At 37.5% G+C, this 16202-nt stretch overlaps 1 protein-coding gene across 1 annotated transcript in view; it reads left to right on the forward strand.

Moving 5' to 3' along the window:
* The window catches only part of grik4 (glutamate receptor, ionotropic, kainate 4), a 426911-nt gene that overhangs the window by 309728 nt on the left and 100981 nt on the right, over positions 1-16202 (forward strand). The window contains exons 7-8 of the mRNA XM_084418348.1: positions 9722-9900; positions 15146-15199. Of these exons, the coding sequence (XP_084274474.1) occupies positions 9722-9900; positions 15146-15199 (233 nt within the window). The remainder of the gene's footprint in view (positions 1-9721; positions 9901-15145; positions 15200-16202) is intronic.

The following is a 16202-nucleotide window of genomic DNA, read 5'->3' on the forward strand; positions in this document are numbered from 1 at the left end:
TATAATTCCCACTAAGACGTCAGAGAGGGGTGTAGAGAGATGGCAAACTACCAACATGGACTTGAGAACAGGGTCAAAACTGACCAAACCAATAATTAAAATAGCTTTCGTGCAATTCTAAAATCACATTTAAAAAAAAATTACATGGGCAAGATTCAGGATTTAAGAATTTGATCCCTTTCAGTTTATGAGTTGTTTTTTGAATTCAAGCCCCGCCCTCCTTAGTTACTGTTGCTATGCCTGTCAAGCTTTTGCGCCTGGCACGTCTATTACAGTATGTATGCACCGGTTTCAGACATTCCCAAGGAGATTATTCGTCATTTTTGGCGAACAGGTGAAATATCTGAGAGAGCAAGACAAAAGGGACTGCAGTATGCATTCGAGGGATATATCCACGACATAATATGCAACCGATTAGAGAATAATTTCATCAAAATTTAAGCTATAAAGCCTGTAGGTCCCAGCGCAAGCAGCAGCCGCCTCATACGCTGACCATTCAAATGGGAAACACACAAATTGAGGTAAAGCTATGTTCATGCACAGCAGGGTGGGTGAAATTTTTAAATCTAATATTTATAAATCAAACATCTTATCCATAAGTAGGAATAAACACAAGACATTAGCCTGACCACTTTGCAATGATAACATTCTCCCGCTTATATTTTTAAGCGCCAGGCTACTGCTCACAGGTCGTGGGTCACATAAGTGACTACTGTTACTGTTATGAACTGATTAACATTAAGTTTGCATACCAACCTTTTCCTTGGAGATCTCCGGCAAGCCCCCTGGTGTTCCCTCCTTTTACTAACTACCTTTTACTTTTACTAGAACTAACACCGGGAGAGTCGCGATCGGATTGGGGTACTAGTTTGGCCGTCGATTAACAAAATGCTGAAATATATTTTTAAGTAACGTTAAGTTATGTCAGTGAGCCTCCGTCTTGCCTTTAATCACACTGCTTGATCCAGGAGCTGGACAATAACTTTATTCTAGAGCTATAAAGCCAAAACACTTTACTTTTAATTTCCTATTATCAATTTAAAGCTGCTTTGGAACAATCTACATTGTTAAAAGTGCTATATAAATGAAGATGACGCCCGGCATTTCTCCCCTTGGGTTTTAGGTTTCGGGAAGGGAACAAAATCCACCACCCCATCCAAACTTTTAGGATACCGGGTATCAGATTTGCACAATCCATACGCACAACGCTTCGGCATGTTTCCCTCGCTCGAAAGCTTGCCAGACCTCCCGCGCCTAGTTACGGTTGCTAAGCCACGATTGGCCATTGGCGGTTTTCGGGCGTGGCTTAGCGAAGGGTCAATTGACAATACCCTAAAGGATGCTGAATTGAAATTTGATTTTACTGAACTGCAATTCAGTGAAATGATACACAATCACACAAAACTTTTGTGACAAAACGTAAATAATGAAATTTTGACAGTTGAATGTTGAGACAACATTTTTGTATGATTGCAGATATTTTAAAATTTCTAAATGAGAAAAGTTCAGTACTGTCAAAAAAAAAAAAAAGCAAAAAAAAAAGATTTAAAGTTTTCCATACAGTACCAATTTTTTTTACATATTAAATATTGTATACATTACCTTTCAAAAGTGTGGGGTCAACATTTTTTTTATGTTCTAGAAAATTTTCTTATACTCACCAAGGCTGCATTTTTAATATTGAAATGTTTAATTATAACAGCTAAAAAAGAACTGTTTTATATTTGAATATATTTTAAAATGTAATTTATTCCTGTGATGGCAAAGCTGAATTTTCAGCATCATTACTCTACTCTTCAGTGTCACATGATCCTTCAAAAATCATTCAATCAATACAATTACAATTCAGAATCCTATTTAGGAATTCTAATTCAGTTCTGAATGGTGCACAACCCTGGAACTCCGAAAGACTCTTTCGATACTTGAGTGTGAATGATTTGTATGCCATTGTGATCCAATTGCCAAATCTGATGTTTATCTCAGTTCTGAGTCCTAAAAAGACCCCAATGTTTTCCTTATTCTACCACAAAAAGCTAAAAGCAGACAGCGTGGCAGGTAACTTGGAAAGTTTGACTTGTGGTAGACTCTAAAGTTAACCATTTCACGCTCATGCCAACACTATTCCTCAAATGTTTTTCCCTTTGTACCTTTGGAGCACAAGCACAGTTTTCTACACAGAGATGAGTTGGAAATGGGAAAAACAAAATAACATTGTTTTTCAGCTAATAATGAGTGCATGCGCTCTCTGAAGATTTCTGCTGGAAAATAAAGGAGATTCACAGCAGCGACAGGCAAAACTTAAAATACTTTGTGACAGAAAACTTTTATAAAACTGTACTAAGGTGCTTTTGTCTCCCATAAGAAATCCCTTAGAGTAATTCTAAACTTAACAAGCTTCCAGAATAGCCTAAATTAAATATAAAATAAATATTTCATCTCTCTCAGTCAGTGCATGTGTATATGGGAGTACATTTTTTATTTTAATTTTAAAAGTTATACTTGCATTTACATTCTTGAGATACACCCTTTTCCCATACACAGAATGCAATGATTGGCCGAAAAAAAATTGGTCCTGAGAGGTCCATAGACGATATATATACAGTGCAATGCATAAGTGAATACACCCATGCTAAAGTTGACTAAAAAGAGGAATAAAAAATCATATTTTGGAAATTGAACTTAATGCATTAATTTAAAAAATTAGGAAAAATCCAACCTTTAAGGACACCAATTTTCTTTGTGAATGAATAATGTATCGTAAATAAATAAATGTTCTTCCTTAAAATACATGGTGCATAAGTGAGTACACCCCTATGTTAAATTCCCATAGAGGCAGGCAGATTTTTATTTTTAAGTATTTAAAAAAAATTTTTTTTAGGATACTATGCATCCTGATAAAGTTCCCTTGGCCTTTGGAATTAAAATAGCCCCACATCATCACATAGCCTTCACCATACCTAGAGATTGGCATGGGGTACTTTCCATAAGATCATCTCTCAATGCAAATCAAACTAGCTTTTAGGCTAACTGAAATAAAATCATACCAATCTCTAGGTATGGTGAAGGCTATGTGATGATGTGGGGCTATTTTAATTCCAAAGGCCAAGGGAACTTTATCAGGATGCATAGTATCCTAAAAAAAAAAAAAAAAATACTTAAAAATAAAAATCTGCCTGCCTCTATGGGAATTTAACATAGGGGTGTACTCACTTATGCACCATGTATTTTAAGGAAGAACATTTATTTATTTACGATACATTATTCATTCACAAAGAAAATTGGTGTCCTTAAAGGTTGGATTTTTCCTAATTTTTTTAAATTAAGGCATTAAGTTCAATTTACAAAAGATGATTTTTTTATTCCTCTTTTTAGTCAACTTTAGCATGGGTGTATTCACTTATGCATTGCACTGTATATATATATATATATATATACACACACATTTTTTAAATATTTAGACCACTATTTATTACCAAACCTATTATTGTTTGCTATCAATTTCAACCAGTTTAACAAAAAGTGTTTATGAAAAATTTCCATTTCCTTCCCTAGCATTAAGGCCCGTTTACTCAAAGAACGATAACTATAATGATAACTACTGTATAATGATAACCATATTAACACCTACACCAATAGCGTTGTTTATTCTAAGCACTCTGTTAACATAATTGCAGCACATGCTTAAAAGCTGAATGGAATTTGATTGGCTTTCAATTATTTTATTATTCATCAGCTGGAAAAATGGCTGTGAAATTGCTGTGCCGTAATCGTTATACTTGTGGTATGGATTCTTAGAGTTACGGGCAGTGCACATCAAGAACGATAAATGTAAAGTTGTAATAATCGTTTTAACTCTATGAGAATAGCTAAGTCCATACCACAACTTTAACAATAACAATATTGTTGAAATCACTTTCAAAACAATTTTTTTTTCCTGCTCAAAAACAGTGACAAACAATCAGAATCCACATGACTTTAAAGCAGCAGAAGACATAACTGCAGCGCACACTAATAATAACGTAATCGGTGGTAGGCCTAATTATCATTACAGTGTATTATTATGGCTATAGTCAGTGTTGGGGGTAACACATTACAAGTAACTTGAGTTATAATCAGATTACTTTTTTAAGTAACTGGTAAAGTAACGCATTACTTTTTAATTTACAACAAAATATCTGTTTCTTTTTCAAGTAACGCAAGTTAATTTGTTTTCCCATGTATTGACTGACAGCTCTCCTGTCCCCGTGTTGAGAGAAATCATGAGTAAGTGCAGAGGTGTTGTGTGCGCTATGTGTGAACATGATGGGTATTGTAATTCTAGACATAGCATACATTTACTCATTTACTTCTTCCCCTCCGTCCTATTCTTCTGTATTCCCAAATGGCAGCACAGCTGAAAGGCCTGTTTGTTTGAGCCCTCTACTGTACAGGTGTGAATTTGCATTTCCTTCAGCCTGAGGCTTATTCATTTCACTTTTGGTGTAAAAGGGCCTTTACATTTGCCAAAAATAGAACTTTTTTGTTGTTATAAAAACAAACAAACAGCCCAGCCCAGATAATAAAAAGCAAAAGTAACTTCAAAAGTAAATGCAAAAGTAACTTCACGCATTACTTTCCATAAAAAGTAACGCAATTAGTTACTTTTTTAGGGAGTAACGCAATATTGTAATGCAGTAACTTTCCCTAACACTGGCTTTAGTTACTTCTTTTAGTGTGAACAAACCTTTAGAATAAAAAAAAAATTCATTTTATGGTTATTGTTGTAGTTATTCTTGGTTTGAACAAAAATTTAATTGCACATCATTTCCTTCATTACAATATCACTTCCCCAATTCAGTTTCATTCGTATAATACTCAATAGAACGTATAAATGCAGTTTTTATTCTTAAAGATCCCCATTCCCATATAAAGTAAATCGTTCTCATGAAATAATATACAGCTAATTACCATTTGATAACAATTTCACGGTAGAGTAGCTGATATCAGTAATGCTCGTAATATGAAAATGTATGTGTCAGTAAAACACTTAAGGAGCACATTCGTGCTATTGTCTGGAACAAATATGCATGCACCATTGAATAGCTGCTCCGCACAGTGGCAGGTCTAGGGCCCATTGTGGGTAATAGTCACTTCTGCTTTAGCTGACAAACATTACAGGGTTGCGAAGTGGGTGTGCGAGCCGAAGGGTTGAGCGGAAATGCCACGGGCCATAGCGACTGCCCTTCAAAACATTTCTATAAGAAGCGGATGATGACTCCTTGTGCTGCCGTAATAACCCTGTTCACCTGCGTCTCTGTTTGCTTGTCGTTTTCTGTTACTGTTTCTTTTTCTCTCACGTTCAGTCTCACAGGATGTACAGCTCTCATTAATCACTTAGCACGCTGACAGCTTAATAGAGCATGGCCCACTCATGAATACTTCACAGACCTGGCCTGCTGAGATGACACGGTACAAGGACAGTTATTCGTTTGACTAACCTATACAGCACTAATAGCCAGGAGGCCATTGCATTTGGTTTTATCTATAAACAACCAATTGTGATCGTCTAGATTTTTTTATATACTGTGTGTATATTTTATATATAAGATATATTTTAATTTTGGTATGACTAGCGCCTGTGTTCCAATTATGCTGTGCTTTAGCTATTAATGGTATAACCTTTAAATTTCCTATAAAATGGGACAACTTTTTAACTGAACTGATCAAATGAAATGTCAGTCTGCCAAATGCATAAATGGAAATGTAATTTGGCTAATATTGGAGGCTTTTTGCCTTAATTTGACAGGATACTGGAGAGGCAACAGAAAAGAAAAGGGGAACATGTCTGGAACAAATCCAGGCGGGAATTGCATATAGTTCTAAAAATCGTTCTCAATATTAAAGAATAGCAGTGTTAACACCACAACTATAACAATAATGGCACAGAGAAACAATATCATTGGAATCACTTTCAGAACGATTGTATCCAGCTGATGAATGATAAAAACATTGACAGCCAATCAGAATCCATCCTGCTGTAATGAGCTCGAGCATTTAAAGTGACTGACAAGCACACGCTTAGAATAAACTGAACTATCACTCTTGGTGTGAACGAGCCTTAACTGTACCAATGCCTGCACCATTTTGAAGACAAAATCAGCATTCTTCATTAGTGGACATTCAAGCGTAGCCATGTAAAAGTAGCATGTCACAGCTAACTGTTTTTATGGTTCTTGTGGCACCATCAGCCAATCAGAGTCATCATGGTGTCATTTGCTTATGGCTCAGGTGACTGGACGCACTTATACGATAACTTTTGCTATTGACATGAATGTAAACGCAAACCAATAGCTTTTACCCCTGAAATGAATAGAAATAGCCTACAAAGAGAGAACTTTTGCCAGTGACATGAATGAAAAGCAACCAACATCTTTTATCATTTAAATGAATGTAAATGTTAATTAATAGTGTTTTTTTTTTTTTTTTGATGAATGGAAAAGCTGACCAATTTCTTTTTACTGCTGAAATGAATAGAAATGCTAACTGATATTGTTTGCCCTTGAGATGAACGGAAATGCTAACAGATATCTTATGATAGCTATTCTAAAGTATAAACCTCCTTTGGATGAGGCACTAGGTTGCACAGGGCCGCACCATGTAGTGAGGTGCATTAAGGTCTCATTAGTGAACAAAATTACCTGTACTACCGACCTGTACTATCCAGTCAGGAGCCCCAGAAGATCAACCAGAATCTGTCTTCGTCAGGTATTACCCAAATTATTCTGAATGGGGTCAGCCAGGTGAGCGCTACAATCTCTTTCAAGCTTGTCCTCTTGAACTAAAGGAGCTCTCGGATTTAATTGAAAGGAACAGAGCTTTGGTGCCCAGATTGAACACAGTGAATCAAATATACACACTTCAAAGAGGTTTCCCACCTGTCAGATTTGCTGCGCCTCTCCTCTTGGAACAGAAATATTGTACTACTTGTTTGCCCGACATTCTTCTCACTGCTTTGAAGTGATCTGTAATTAAAGATGATTAAATAAGAAACTACGTCCCACAGAGAGACGAGAACCGAAACGTGGGTGAAGTGGGATGATCTAATTCTCCTGCCTCTTCAAGAAGATTATGATAAATGTGTAGATAAAATAAGGATGGTACTGCAAAATCAAACAAAAACACTTCTTTTAGCACCTGAAATGAAAAGTCAGAGTGATGGAAGTCGTAGAGAAAGAATCGCCGTTCTAGATAGGGCACTTGATATGAAACAGGACTTTGGAAACTCTTTTGTCTGGCTGTGTTTATTTCTGAAGTTCTCTCCTTTGTGCTGGAAGACATTAATTTAATGTGATAAGGAGCGTAATGGGATTCTGACATGCGTTGTTAAAGGAGGAAGACAAAAGCTTTTTTTCTGCTCACTCCCCTTCAGCTTTCCCTTTTTTCTGTCTAATGAGAAGAAAAGAGGGCACGAATGGTTGTCTGGCCTCGGGCAGGATGAGATCTGACTGAAACTTTTTAGCAGGAACTAATATTAAAGGTTTACTGAACTCTTCAACTTGCTTATTTTGAAAAAAACAACCAGATGACCAGACAGCAACATAATAAAGCTTGACCCTAAATATTGTAATGCTAGTCTGTACTGACACCCCATATCAAAGAAAGAATGAAAAGGCGCTGTAAGAGAGTTTTTTTTAAGTCAGCATGAAATACAAATTCACTGATTATTTTCCATCTATTTTTGAAATCCATTGATCTTTTTTCATTGATTTGTTGAATAAATAAATATTCCCCTCCCCTTCACTGCAAGGTTGCATTTGTTTTTGAGTGCAAAACCCACATCTCAAAATCAAATCAAAGACTGATGTATAGAACCAAGTCCCCATCTATCTTTCTTTTTCGATAATTGGTTTACTAAGATGTAAGGAATGTCGCAATATGGAAGAAAAGATGTCGCTACTTCCATTTCATCGCAACTTTAATACAAACAATAAATATACAGTACCTACAAGAGTGTGTGGTTAAAGGAACAAAAACCATCCAAAGCTGGTTTGCTGGTCTTGCCGGTCTTCCAGACTGGTCAAGCTGGTTTTCAGCTGGTTTAGCTTGCTGACGAGCTCCCAAAGACCAGCCGAACAAGGCTGGGAGACTACATTAGATCAGCAAACCAGTTTAGGATGATTTTGTATGTTCGTTCATTTTTTTTTTTTTTTTTTTGCAGGGACGGTGGCAGTTAATGTCACCATGAAATCAAAATGGTCTATTCAGATTTTTTATGGAATATCACAGTATTTATTATAAACGATTCATATGTGCACGTTTTTTTCAAATGCATGTGCCCTCAAAATCATGTTTTTCTGTGCAAGGCAAGGACAAATTGTCACTCACATGAGATCACAGCAGTATCAAACCCCAACCATCCAATCAATTCCCAACAGACAAAATCAAGTCCCGCTCTTTATTTTTTCTTGTTCGAGAAGCCTTTTCCCTCGGATATACTAAATAGAAGAGAAAAGACTATCTCGACTTCTGTTTCATGCTGGCTTTAAGCGCAAGTCTAGCGGAAGTTAGCCAAACAGGTGACATCACCTCAGATTTTCATCAAAGTGTTTACGCATGGTACCGTAGTCAGATCTTGCCTCTTGCGTGCATGAATGTGTAAATCTGTTATTTACCTGTGCAAATAGTCTTCTGCTATGTTTGATTTGGGCTCCCTAGAGCTTTTACGCATATGTGTATCAGCTGTAGCATATGTCAATGATGTGTGTGTTTTAAGGATAAAGGAACTTCACTTTGCAAAAGCCCTGTGCAAAGTGATAGCTGAGGAAATAACTGGCTGCTCAGAATGAATTGAGGCTAAGTCTTTATCACTGTGGGAAGCTGCTTTGTGCTTTTCTCTTGCCAATGCTAGAACCTTCTCTTTAACACCTTACCCACTGTGCGAACTTAACCCAACATCTTCCTATTTACCTTCCAAGTATCCTCACATTTTGCCCAGTTAGCCAATCCTCCCTAAATCAAAGTACATAAAGCTGAACAGAAAGTTAGCAGAGTTATATTAAAAATTTAAATAGTATGTGTTTTGCTGTTCTCACACGTTCCTGTCCAGCTTGATTGGCAAAGCCAGTGCATGTGTTAGCTAGCAATGCTGTAGCGCAGTGTTTAATGTTGTGCACTAAATGTGAAATTGCAAGTGATGTGCAGCGAGCGAAAGACAGAAACCTAATGCTTATGGATAATCAAATATGCGCTGAGTAACTCGGCAGGAAATGGAGATGACAGCTTTGAGCAATGGCATCGGCCAAGTTATGTGTGAAGTCAGCAGCTGAAGCCTTTCAAATTTAACGAGTCATATCATAATAAACCGATGTCACGTTCTGTTGCGATACAGTGTTGTGCAATTCGCAAGTCCTGTTTTCCCCATAATTGCCTAAGGAACCGAGATTAAACACTTGAATGATTATGATTTTGCTAATGAAATGAGTTGCGGACATACAGTACAGCAAAAAAAAAAAGCTTTGTTATTGTTGAATTCAATTAAAAAATATTGGCAGATAATTTAGCGGATTTTGTCCGACAAATATAATAGCATTATATCCATGCACAGAAAATCAACCCTTAAAAGGCTTGATCCCATGGTATCGTAATTGCTGTGAAAAGAGAGGGAGGACATTATTTCTTGTTTTGAGAGAAAGTGACATAAGTCAGGACGCTGAAGTGTTTTGTGTGTGCCCCTTTTCAACAGGCCTATTAAACCTGGAGGTGTTACTGCGGCAGTTTCTCATCTCCAAGGAAACCCTCTCTGTTCGCATGCTGGATGACAGCCAGGATCCCACCCCCCTTCTCAAGGAGATCCGCGATGACAAGACTGCCACCATCATAGTGGATGCCAACGCCACCATGTCTCACGTTATTTTGGAAAGGGTAAATTGATCTTGTTTATAGGCTATATTATTTTACTAGAAAACCAAAATACCGATTAAGAAAAAGATTTTTGCTCTGTATCTCTCTTAATCCATTGCTGGATCCGCATACATCCGGGGTTTGAAAAGTTTGCAGAAATATAAGGGTAAAAAGGCCATCATTATGTAATTATAAGCTGAAAATAGTTTGTAAGACTATTTGCATGAGATAGATCTAAATGTCATTGGCCATGACCTTGAGTCTCAGAATAAAATTAACAATTGCTCATAAAGATGGAAGAATTTAATGATGCCATTAAACTATATAAGTGTTCCTCTAGTTTCACAGTGTAGCCTTATTCTCATGACCCTTTTGTTTTTTAAGTGTAAGAGTTAAATGTTGCTCCTCGTTTGTAAGATGGAGCGTATGAGCTGCATCGCGTATGAGCTGTAGTAAATACATTTTAACGTTCAAAGCAAATGAACATACACATACATGGATGCCGCCTCATGACTGAATAATTTGATATAGATGACTGATTGAACATACACACAAACCTCTGCAGCGCATGTGTGAGACATGAATCATTATTTTCAGGAAATAGAAATTAATGGCTCAGCAGGATAGGCTGATTGCAGGAACCGAGGAAAAGAGAGTGAAGGTGATCGATGGAGATAAAATGGACAGAAAGAGAGACTTAGCATTTTTAAATGTAAGCATGCACTAGACAAACATGTTTTTTGCAGTGTTTTGCGAATGACACAATGTTCTAAAAATGCGGCTCTCCAGTTAAAAGAAGTTCAACTTTTTTACACAACAGTGCTCCTAATGTACAGTCACAATTACAGTTGTTCAGCGAATTTTCTCTGGCAAGATGTTGTCATTTCAGGGATTCACGTGATTGGAAATTTTGCATGAGGGTTGAAAGAATTCCCCATGCAGATTTTGCTACGGGTTCAAGCTGGAAACGTGAACTTGCCGCTTTGACTAAAAGAAAGCTGCTTGGTTTGAAAGTGTCTTCTGTGTGTGTTGTGCTTCATACATCGCTACACTATTGATTGTAGACAATGGAATTTCCTTGATTTTGCAGAATTGTTTTTTGACCGCAATTTGAATTTAAATTGCTTGTGTTGTGAATGTCATCATAACTTATTATAATAACCACCAGCCCATCCCATCCCTTCCCTTCCCTTCCCTTCCCTTCCTTTCCTTTCCTTTTCCTTCCATTTCCTTTCCTTTCCTTACCCTTCTGCTTCCTCTTCCTCTTCCTTTCCCTTCCCTTCCTACTTGACTCACTTATTCTCATCTTGTCTCATCTCATGTTATCTCATGTTATCTTGACTCTTCTGTGCTCTCACATTTTAGACATTATAGCCAATTGTTATCCACCGTTATTCCTCTGTGTTCACTCCATTGCTCTTTAATCAAAGTGTCTCATGACCATCGCAGGTCTTTCCTTGGCATTTCCTGTTGCTATGGAGACACAGGGACAAACACCACCACTGTTACACCGGTGGGTTGTGCGGTTCTCAGTGGTTTCTTTGTCTGTTTGTCAACCTTACTGTGATTCCCATACAGTGCCTCTTTCAACCCATTTCTCCCTCTCTCTTTCTGTATATCTTACTGTCTCTTGTTTCATCCACTCGCATTGCTTCTTCATGTCTCTCTGTTCCTCTCTCTCTTTGGATCTATTTGGAGCAAGCATGCGGCAGAGCAGTGAAAGTTTGGCACTCGTACAGCTTGTGAGGAGCGAGTGTAGGGCAAGCATGCTAGAGCTGTTTGCCAATGTTCACAGCACGGCTCACACACCAGCTTGAGTTACATGATTCAATTACATGGGCAATTTCAGGGAAAAATCTTTCATTATAAAATACTTAACGCAAGGACAAAATTATCATAACTTGGAAAAACTCTTTCCTCCATTTTCTCCCTCTCTCTCTTTTCAACACAACACTGGTCAAATGAAATGCGGATGGGTATTATGGAAAGCTAGACAGGCAGTCATGACGATACATGGGTGTCTATCTACCAGACAGAGTGTAAGTGCCTTAATACAGATGCTGTTTCAAACCATATTACAATCACAAGAGAACAGGTGCCCAGGAGTGCTGTGTTAGCATGACTTCTGCTCTAAAATGTAGGAACAAAGCTGGGAGTTTGGGAAGTTAAAAACTGGTACTTCCGCCACCATCAGCAGATCTGAGGTGCCTACAAATTCTGCTCTGCCACATAAGTTGTACGCCACACAGGTCGGAAAGAACGCAACTTTGGGGCTGTACAATCAATAATGTTCAAACAAAAAGTGTAGAGGGCACATTTCGCAGTAGGGATGAGAAAAACTGCTTATTTTCAAAAGCTAGAAAAACTGTTCATTGGGTTGCCTGAATGACTAATCAATTAATCAGCCTTAAGGACGCCATGTTACACTACTGTTCAAAAGTTTGGGGTCAGTAATGTTTAAATGTTTTTGAAAGTCTCTTATGTTCACCTGCATTTATGTGATCAATCATACAGTAAAAACAGTTATATTGTGAAATATTATTACATTTAAAATAACTGTTTTCTATTTGAATATATTTTAAAATTTTAATTATTCTTGTGGTCGCAAAGCTGAATTTTTAGCATCATTCTTCCAGTTTTCAGTGTCACATGATCCCTAACAAATCAACCATAATATGCTGATTTCCTGCTCAAGTATTTCTTATTATTTCCAATGTTGAAAACAGTTGTGAATGGACATTTGTGTTTTTCAGGATTCTTTGATCAATATAAAGCTTAAATGAGTTGGAATAGAAATCTTTTGTAACATTATAAATGTCTTTACTGTCCCTTTAGATCAATTTAATTGATCCTTGCCAAAGAAAAGTATTCTTTCTTTCTTACTTTCAAAAAAATACTAACACCAAACTTTTGTACTATAATTAACTTTCAATACAATGTAAAAAAAAAAAATCTTCATGATGTATCTCACCAGTCAAAGTCATCCATCCAGTGTAATAATAGTAATATACAGTATGTATCTGTTAAAGGAGAACTCCGGTCAATTTTAACATTGAGCTAATTTTTTTGTACATTTGGAGTGCTGTCAGTACAGAGAACAACGACAAAAATCGGTGTTGCCTACACCGTGTTATCCTCATTTTAAAATTTGCACCCTGTTGACTTCAATGGGGCAAGTTTTAAACCTGCTTTTAGCCTCTTAACATCCTTGATGTGTCATTACAAGTGCACAGGTCATGTGAGTGATTCCTTCGGAGTGAACGCGGGTGAATCTGACTGCAGTAGATGTGAAAGATATTAATAAAAATGATGTTTATTCAGCCAGCGCACATACCTGTATTTACGTCCTGTTTTCGGTCGAAGTCCACAGTAGTCGATTGTCGAGTTCACGCGCATAGGTTTAGTACCTATGATCACGCGCGTGAACTCGACAATCGACTACTGTGGACTTCGATCGAAAACAGGACGTAAATACAGGTATGTGCGCTGGCTGAATAAACATCATTTTTATTAATATCTTTCACATCTACTGCAGTCAGATTCACCCGCGTTCACTCAGAAGGAATCACTCACATGATCTGTGCACTTGTAATGACACATCAAGGATGTTAAGAGGCTAAAAGCAGGTTTAAACCTTGCCCAATTGAAGTCAACAGGGTGCAAATTTTAAAAAGAGGATAACACGGTGTAGGCAGCACCGATTTTTGTCGTTGTTCTCTGTACTGACAGCACTCCAAATGTACAAAAAAATGAGCTCAATGTTAAAATTGACCGGAGTTCTCCTTTAATTGACTGTTTTTAAGTGACTAATGGACTACTCAACCATTGTGACTCATTCCTATTCTGAAGTGCCCAATAACTAAAAAGAAATCTCTGTATGTTCTGTAATGGCGAGTTCCCACTGAACGATTTTAGGGCCGATTTTCGCTCGCCGATTTTAGGGCCAATTTTCGCTCGCCGCCAGGTTTTGTCAGATCGCCGACAAATGCTTAAAATCATAGGCAAATCGGTGCTCGTTCACGTGAGTGACAATCACGCAGTGTGAATTATCAAAGACGCAATCTGAGAGAATCGCAGACGCCCGTGAGATATTTGGCGTGCTAAATATCTGGACCTGTCAGCGATTCAAAATCCTGCTTTATGAACTGTGAATGTGTTCTGACTGAAAACTACATCGGCGATGACCCAATGAGAGAGGGCAAGAAACAGGACAGCGGGATATTCGGGGAGGAGTTATAGACCAGAATATCAGTATTTTAATAGATATATTTACAATTATATCAAACAGAAACAAAGCACAAACATTTGCTTGACCAGAAGCAACAGCAGCACATTGCAAAATCATTTATTTACCCCCAACTCTCTTTGCAGAACACACTGTCCTTGCTCCCCTCATCTTCCCAACCATTTCCTCCTGCATAATCAGTTTTTTTTAAAACATTTTTTCTCCTTTTCGCTGCAAATCAGCGCACAGACGATTTGGATCACAAATCTTCTGGCAGGCTATCGTTTTTAATCATTTCGGTTTCACGCACGCGTGATCTTGCGTTATTTCCTTTTCACTTCTCGCGTGTGTTTGGTTGTGAAACGTATTTGCGGACCAGACAGAAGTTGTCGCCGATTCTTTCTTTTGTAAAGTCATGCAGTGTGAAACCCTCCTGTCGCCGATCCATCGTGCAATCTTATTGATTATGGCTGCGCAAGGTTAATGAAAAGATCTGCAAGAGCAGTTTTGGAGAAATTATTTGTGAAACCTATAATAATTACCAAGTTACTTTAGTGTTCTTTTTGCTCTAGGAAATGTGATATTTTTCACTGCAGGTTATTATTGATCAATATGTTTTTCATTTATTATTTAACTAGATGAAATACAACAATGCTGTTCAATCTCTTTGCCCTCTTATGCATTTCTTGTACTCTAAACTGTCCCTTTTACTCAGTTTTCTCTCCGCTTCCATAGAAATAATTGTTGAAAGTGTTTTCACCCCTGACATTTGATTGACATATTGTATTTGCTGCTTGGTTTCCTTGGAGACAGTGGAGAATTGATAAATAGAATGGCAATGACAGTCAGAGCGGGAATGTTGTCTGTCTTTTGTTAGCTTTCATCCAACTCTGAACAGGTTTTACAAAGCAGAGAACCTTGCCTTTTTCTTCTCAATGGCGGCGATGACGTGCACAGATTCAGACTATGTACAGTAACTGTTTAAATTAGCCTAGCATTGTCAAAAATGTTTAATGTACCTCTCTCTTCTCTCTTCTCCAGGCCTCAGAGTTGGGGATGCTGTCAGTTTACTACACCTACATCCTGACTTCCTTGGTGAGAGAATTTATGGGTTATACGCTCTAATGCAGAAGTTCTTCAAGCAAATGCCTGTGAAGTAAAGAAGCTGTTTAATGTTTCCTCCCACATTAAAATACTATCATACAATAGTATATTTATATTATACTCCTGGGGCAAAAAAAAATGGCTATGTGTAAAAAATGAAGGTTTTAATTGTCTTAACTGCAAATTATTGGTCAGGAAATAAGCAAATTGTACGCAAATGCACTACTTAAAAAGCCATTGCTGTCTCAGAAAACCCATCAAAGACAGAATGATGTTTTTGGCAGAATATGGAAAGTTGTGTGTGGATTAAACGAGTTTGATAATGATGCTCCAAAGCGCTGGCTTAAAAAATCTGCCAAGAAATATAATAATAAATGCATCTCTACCACAGTGAATTATCAATGTTGAAAACAGAGTGCTGTTTAAAAGGTTTGTAAAAACTTTTCTCATAATATTAATTGCACATCACCACATTTTTCAACGATTCTCAAACGACTCGTCGGATGAATCCGTCTCTCTAAATCCCTCCTTTCCGAGAGCTACTCTGCTCTGATTGGCCAGATGGCCCAGTCTGTTGTGATTGGTCTACCGCTTACAGCGCATGTCGGAAACGAAACTGAATTTTAGCACCGGAGGCTTCCTAAAGCTCAGAGATTGTACACACTGTAAAGACAATAATAATGGCGTCGATTTTACCATATCAAGCAGAGCGGGAGTTGATGATGAAACATTGGAAGAACTACTTATTCAACCCGAACCTCCATCGCAAGAACAACTTGAGTAGTCCTCATCCTTTGGAAGTGTTTTCAATATTGTATTTTTGTTCAACACAATTGCTTTTTATTGCATAAAATTGCACAAACAATAATTAGTGTACCCCAAACTTCAGGATTATTTCAATCTGAGAGGAAATGGCTAATGACAAAGCCACCATGTTAAAACCACACTGAAATTGAACGTAAGGTGGTGCTGCACTTGCAATGATTTTTTTTTT

This window comes from Rutilus rutilus, assembly GCF_951802725.1.
Source record: "Rutilus rutilus genome assembly, chromosome: 9".
NCBI lineage: Eukaryota > Metazoa > Chordata > Actinopteri > Cypriniformes > Leuciscidae > Rutilus > Rutilus rutilus.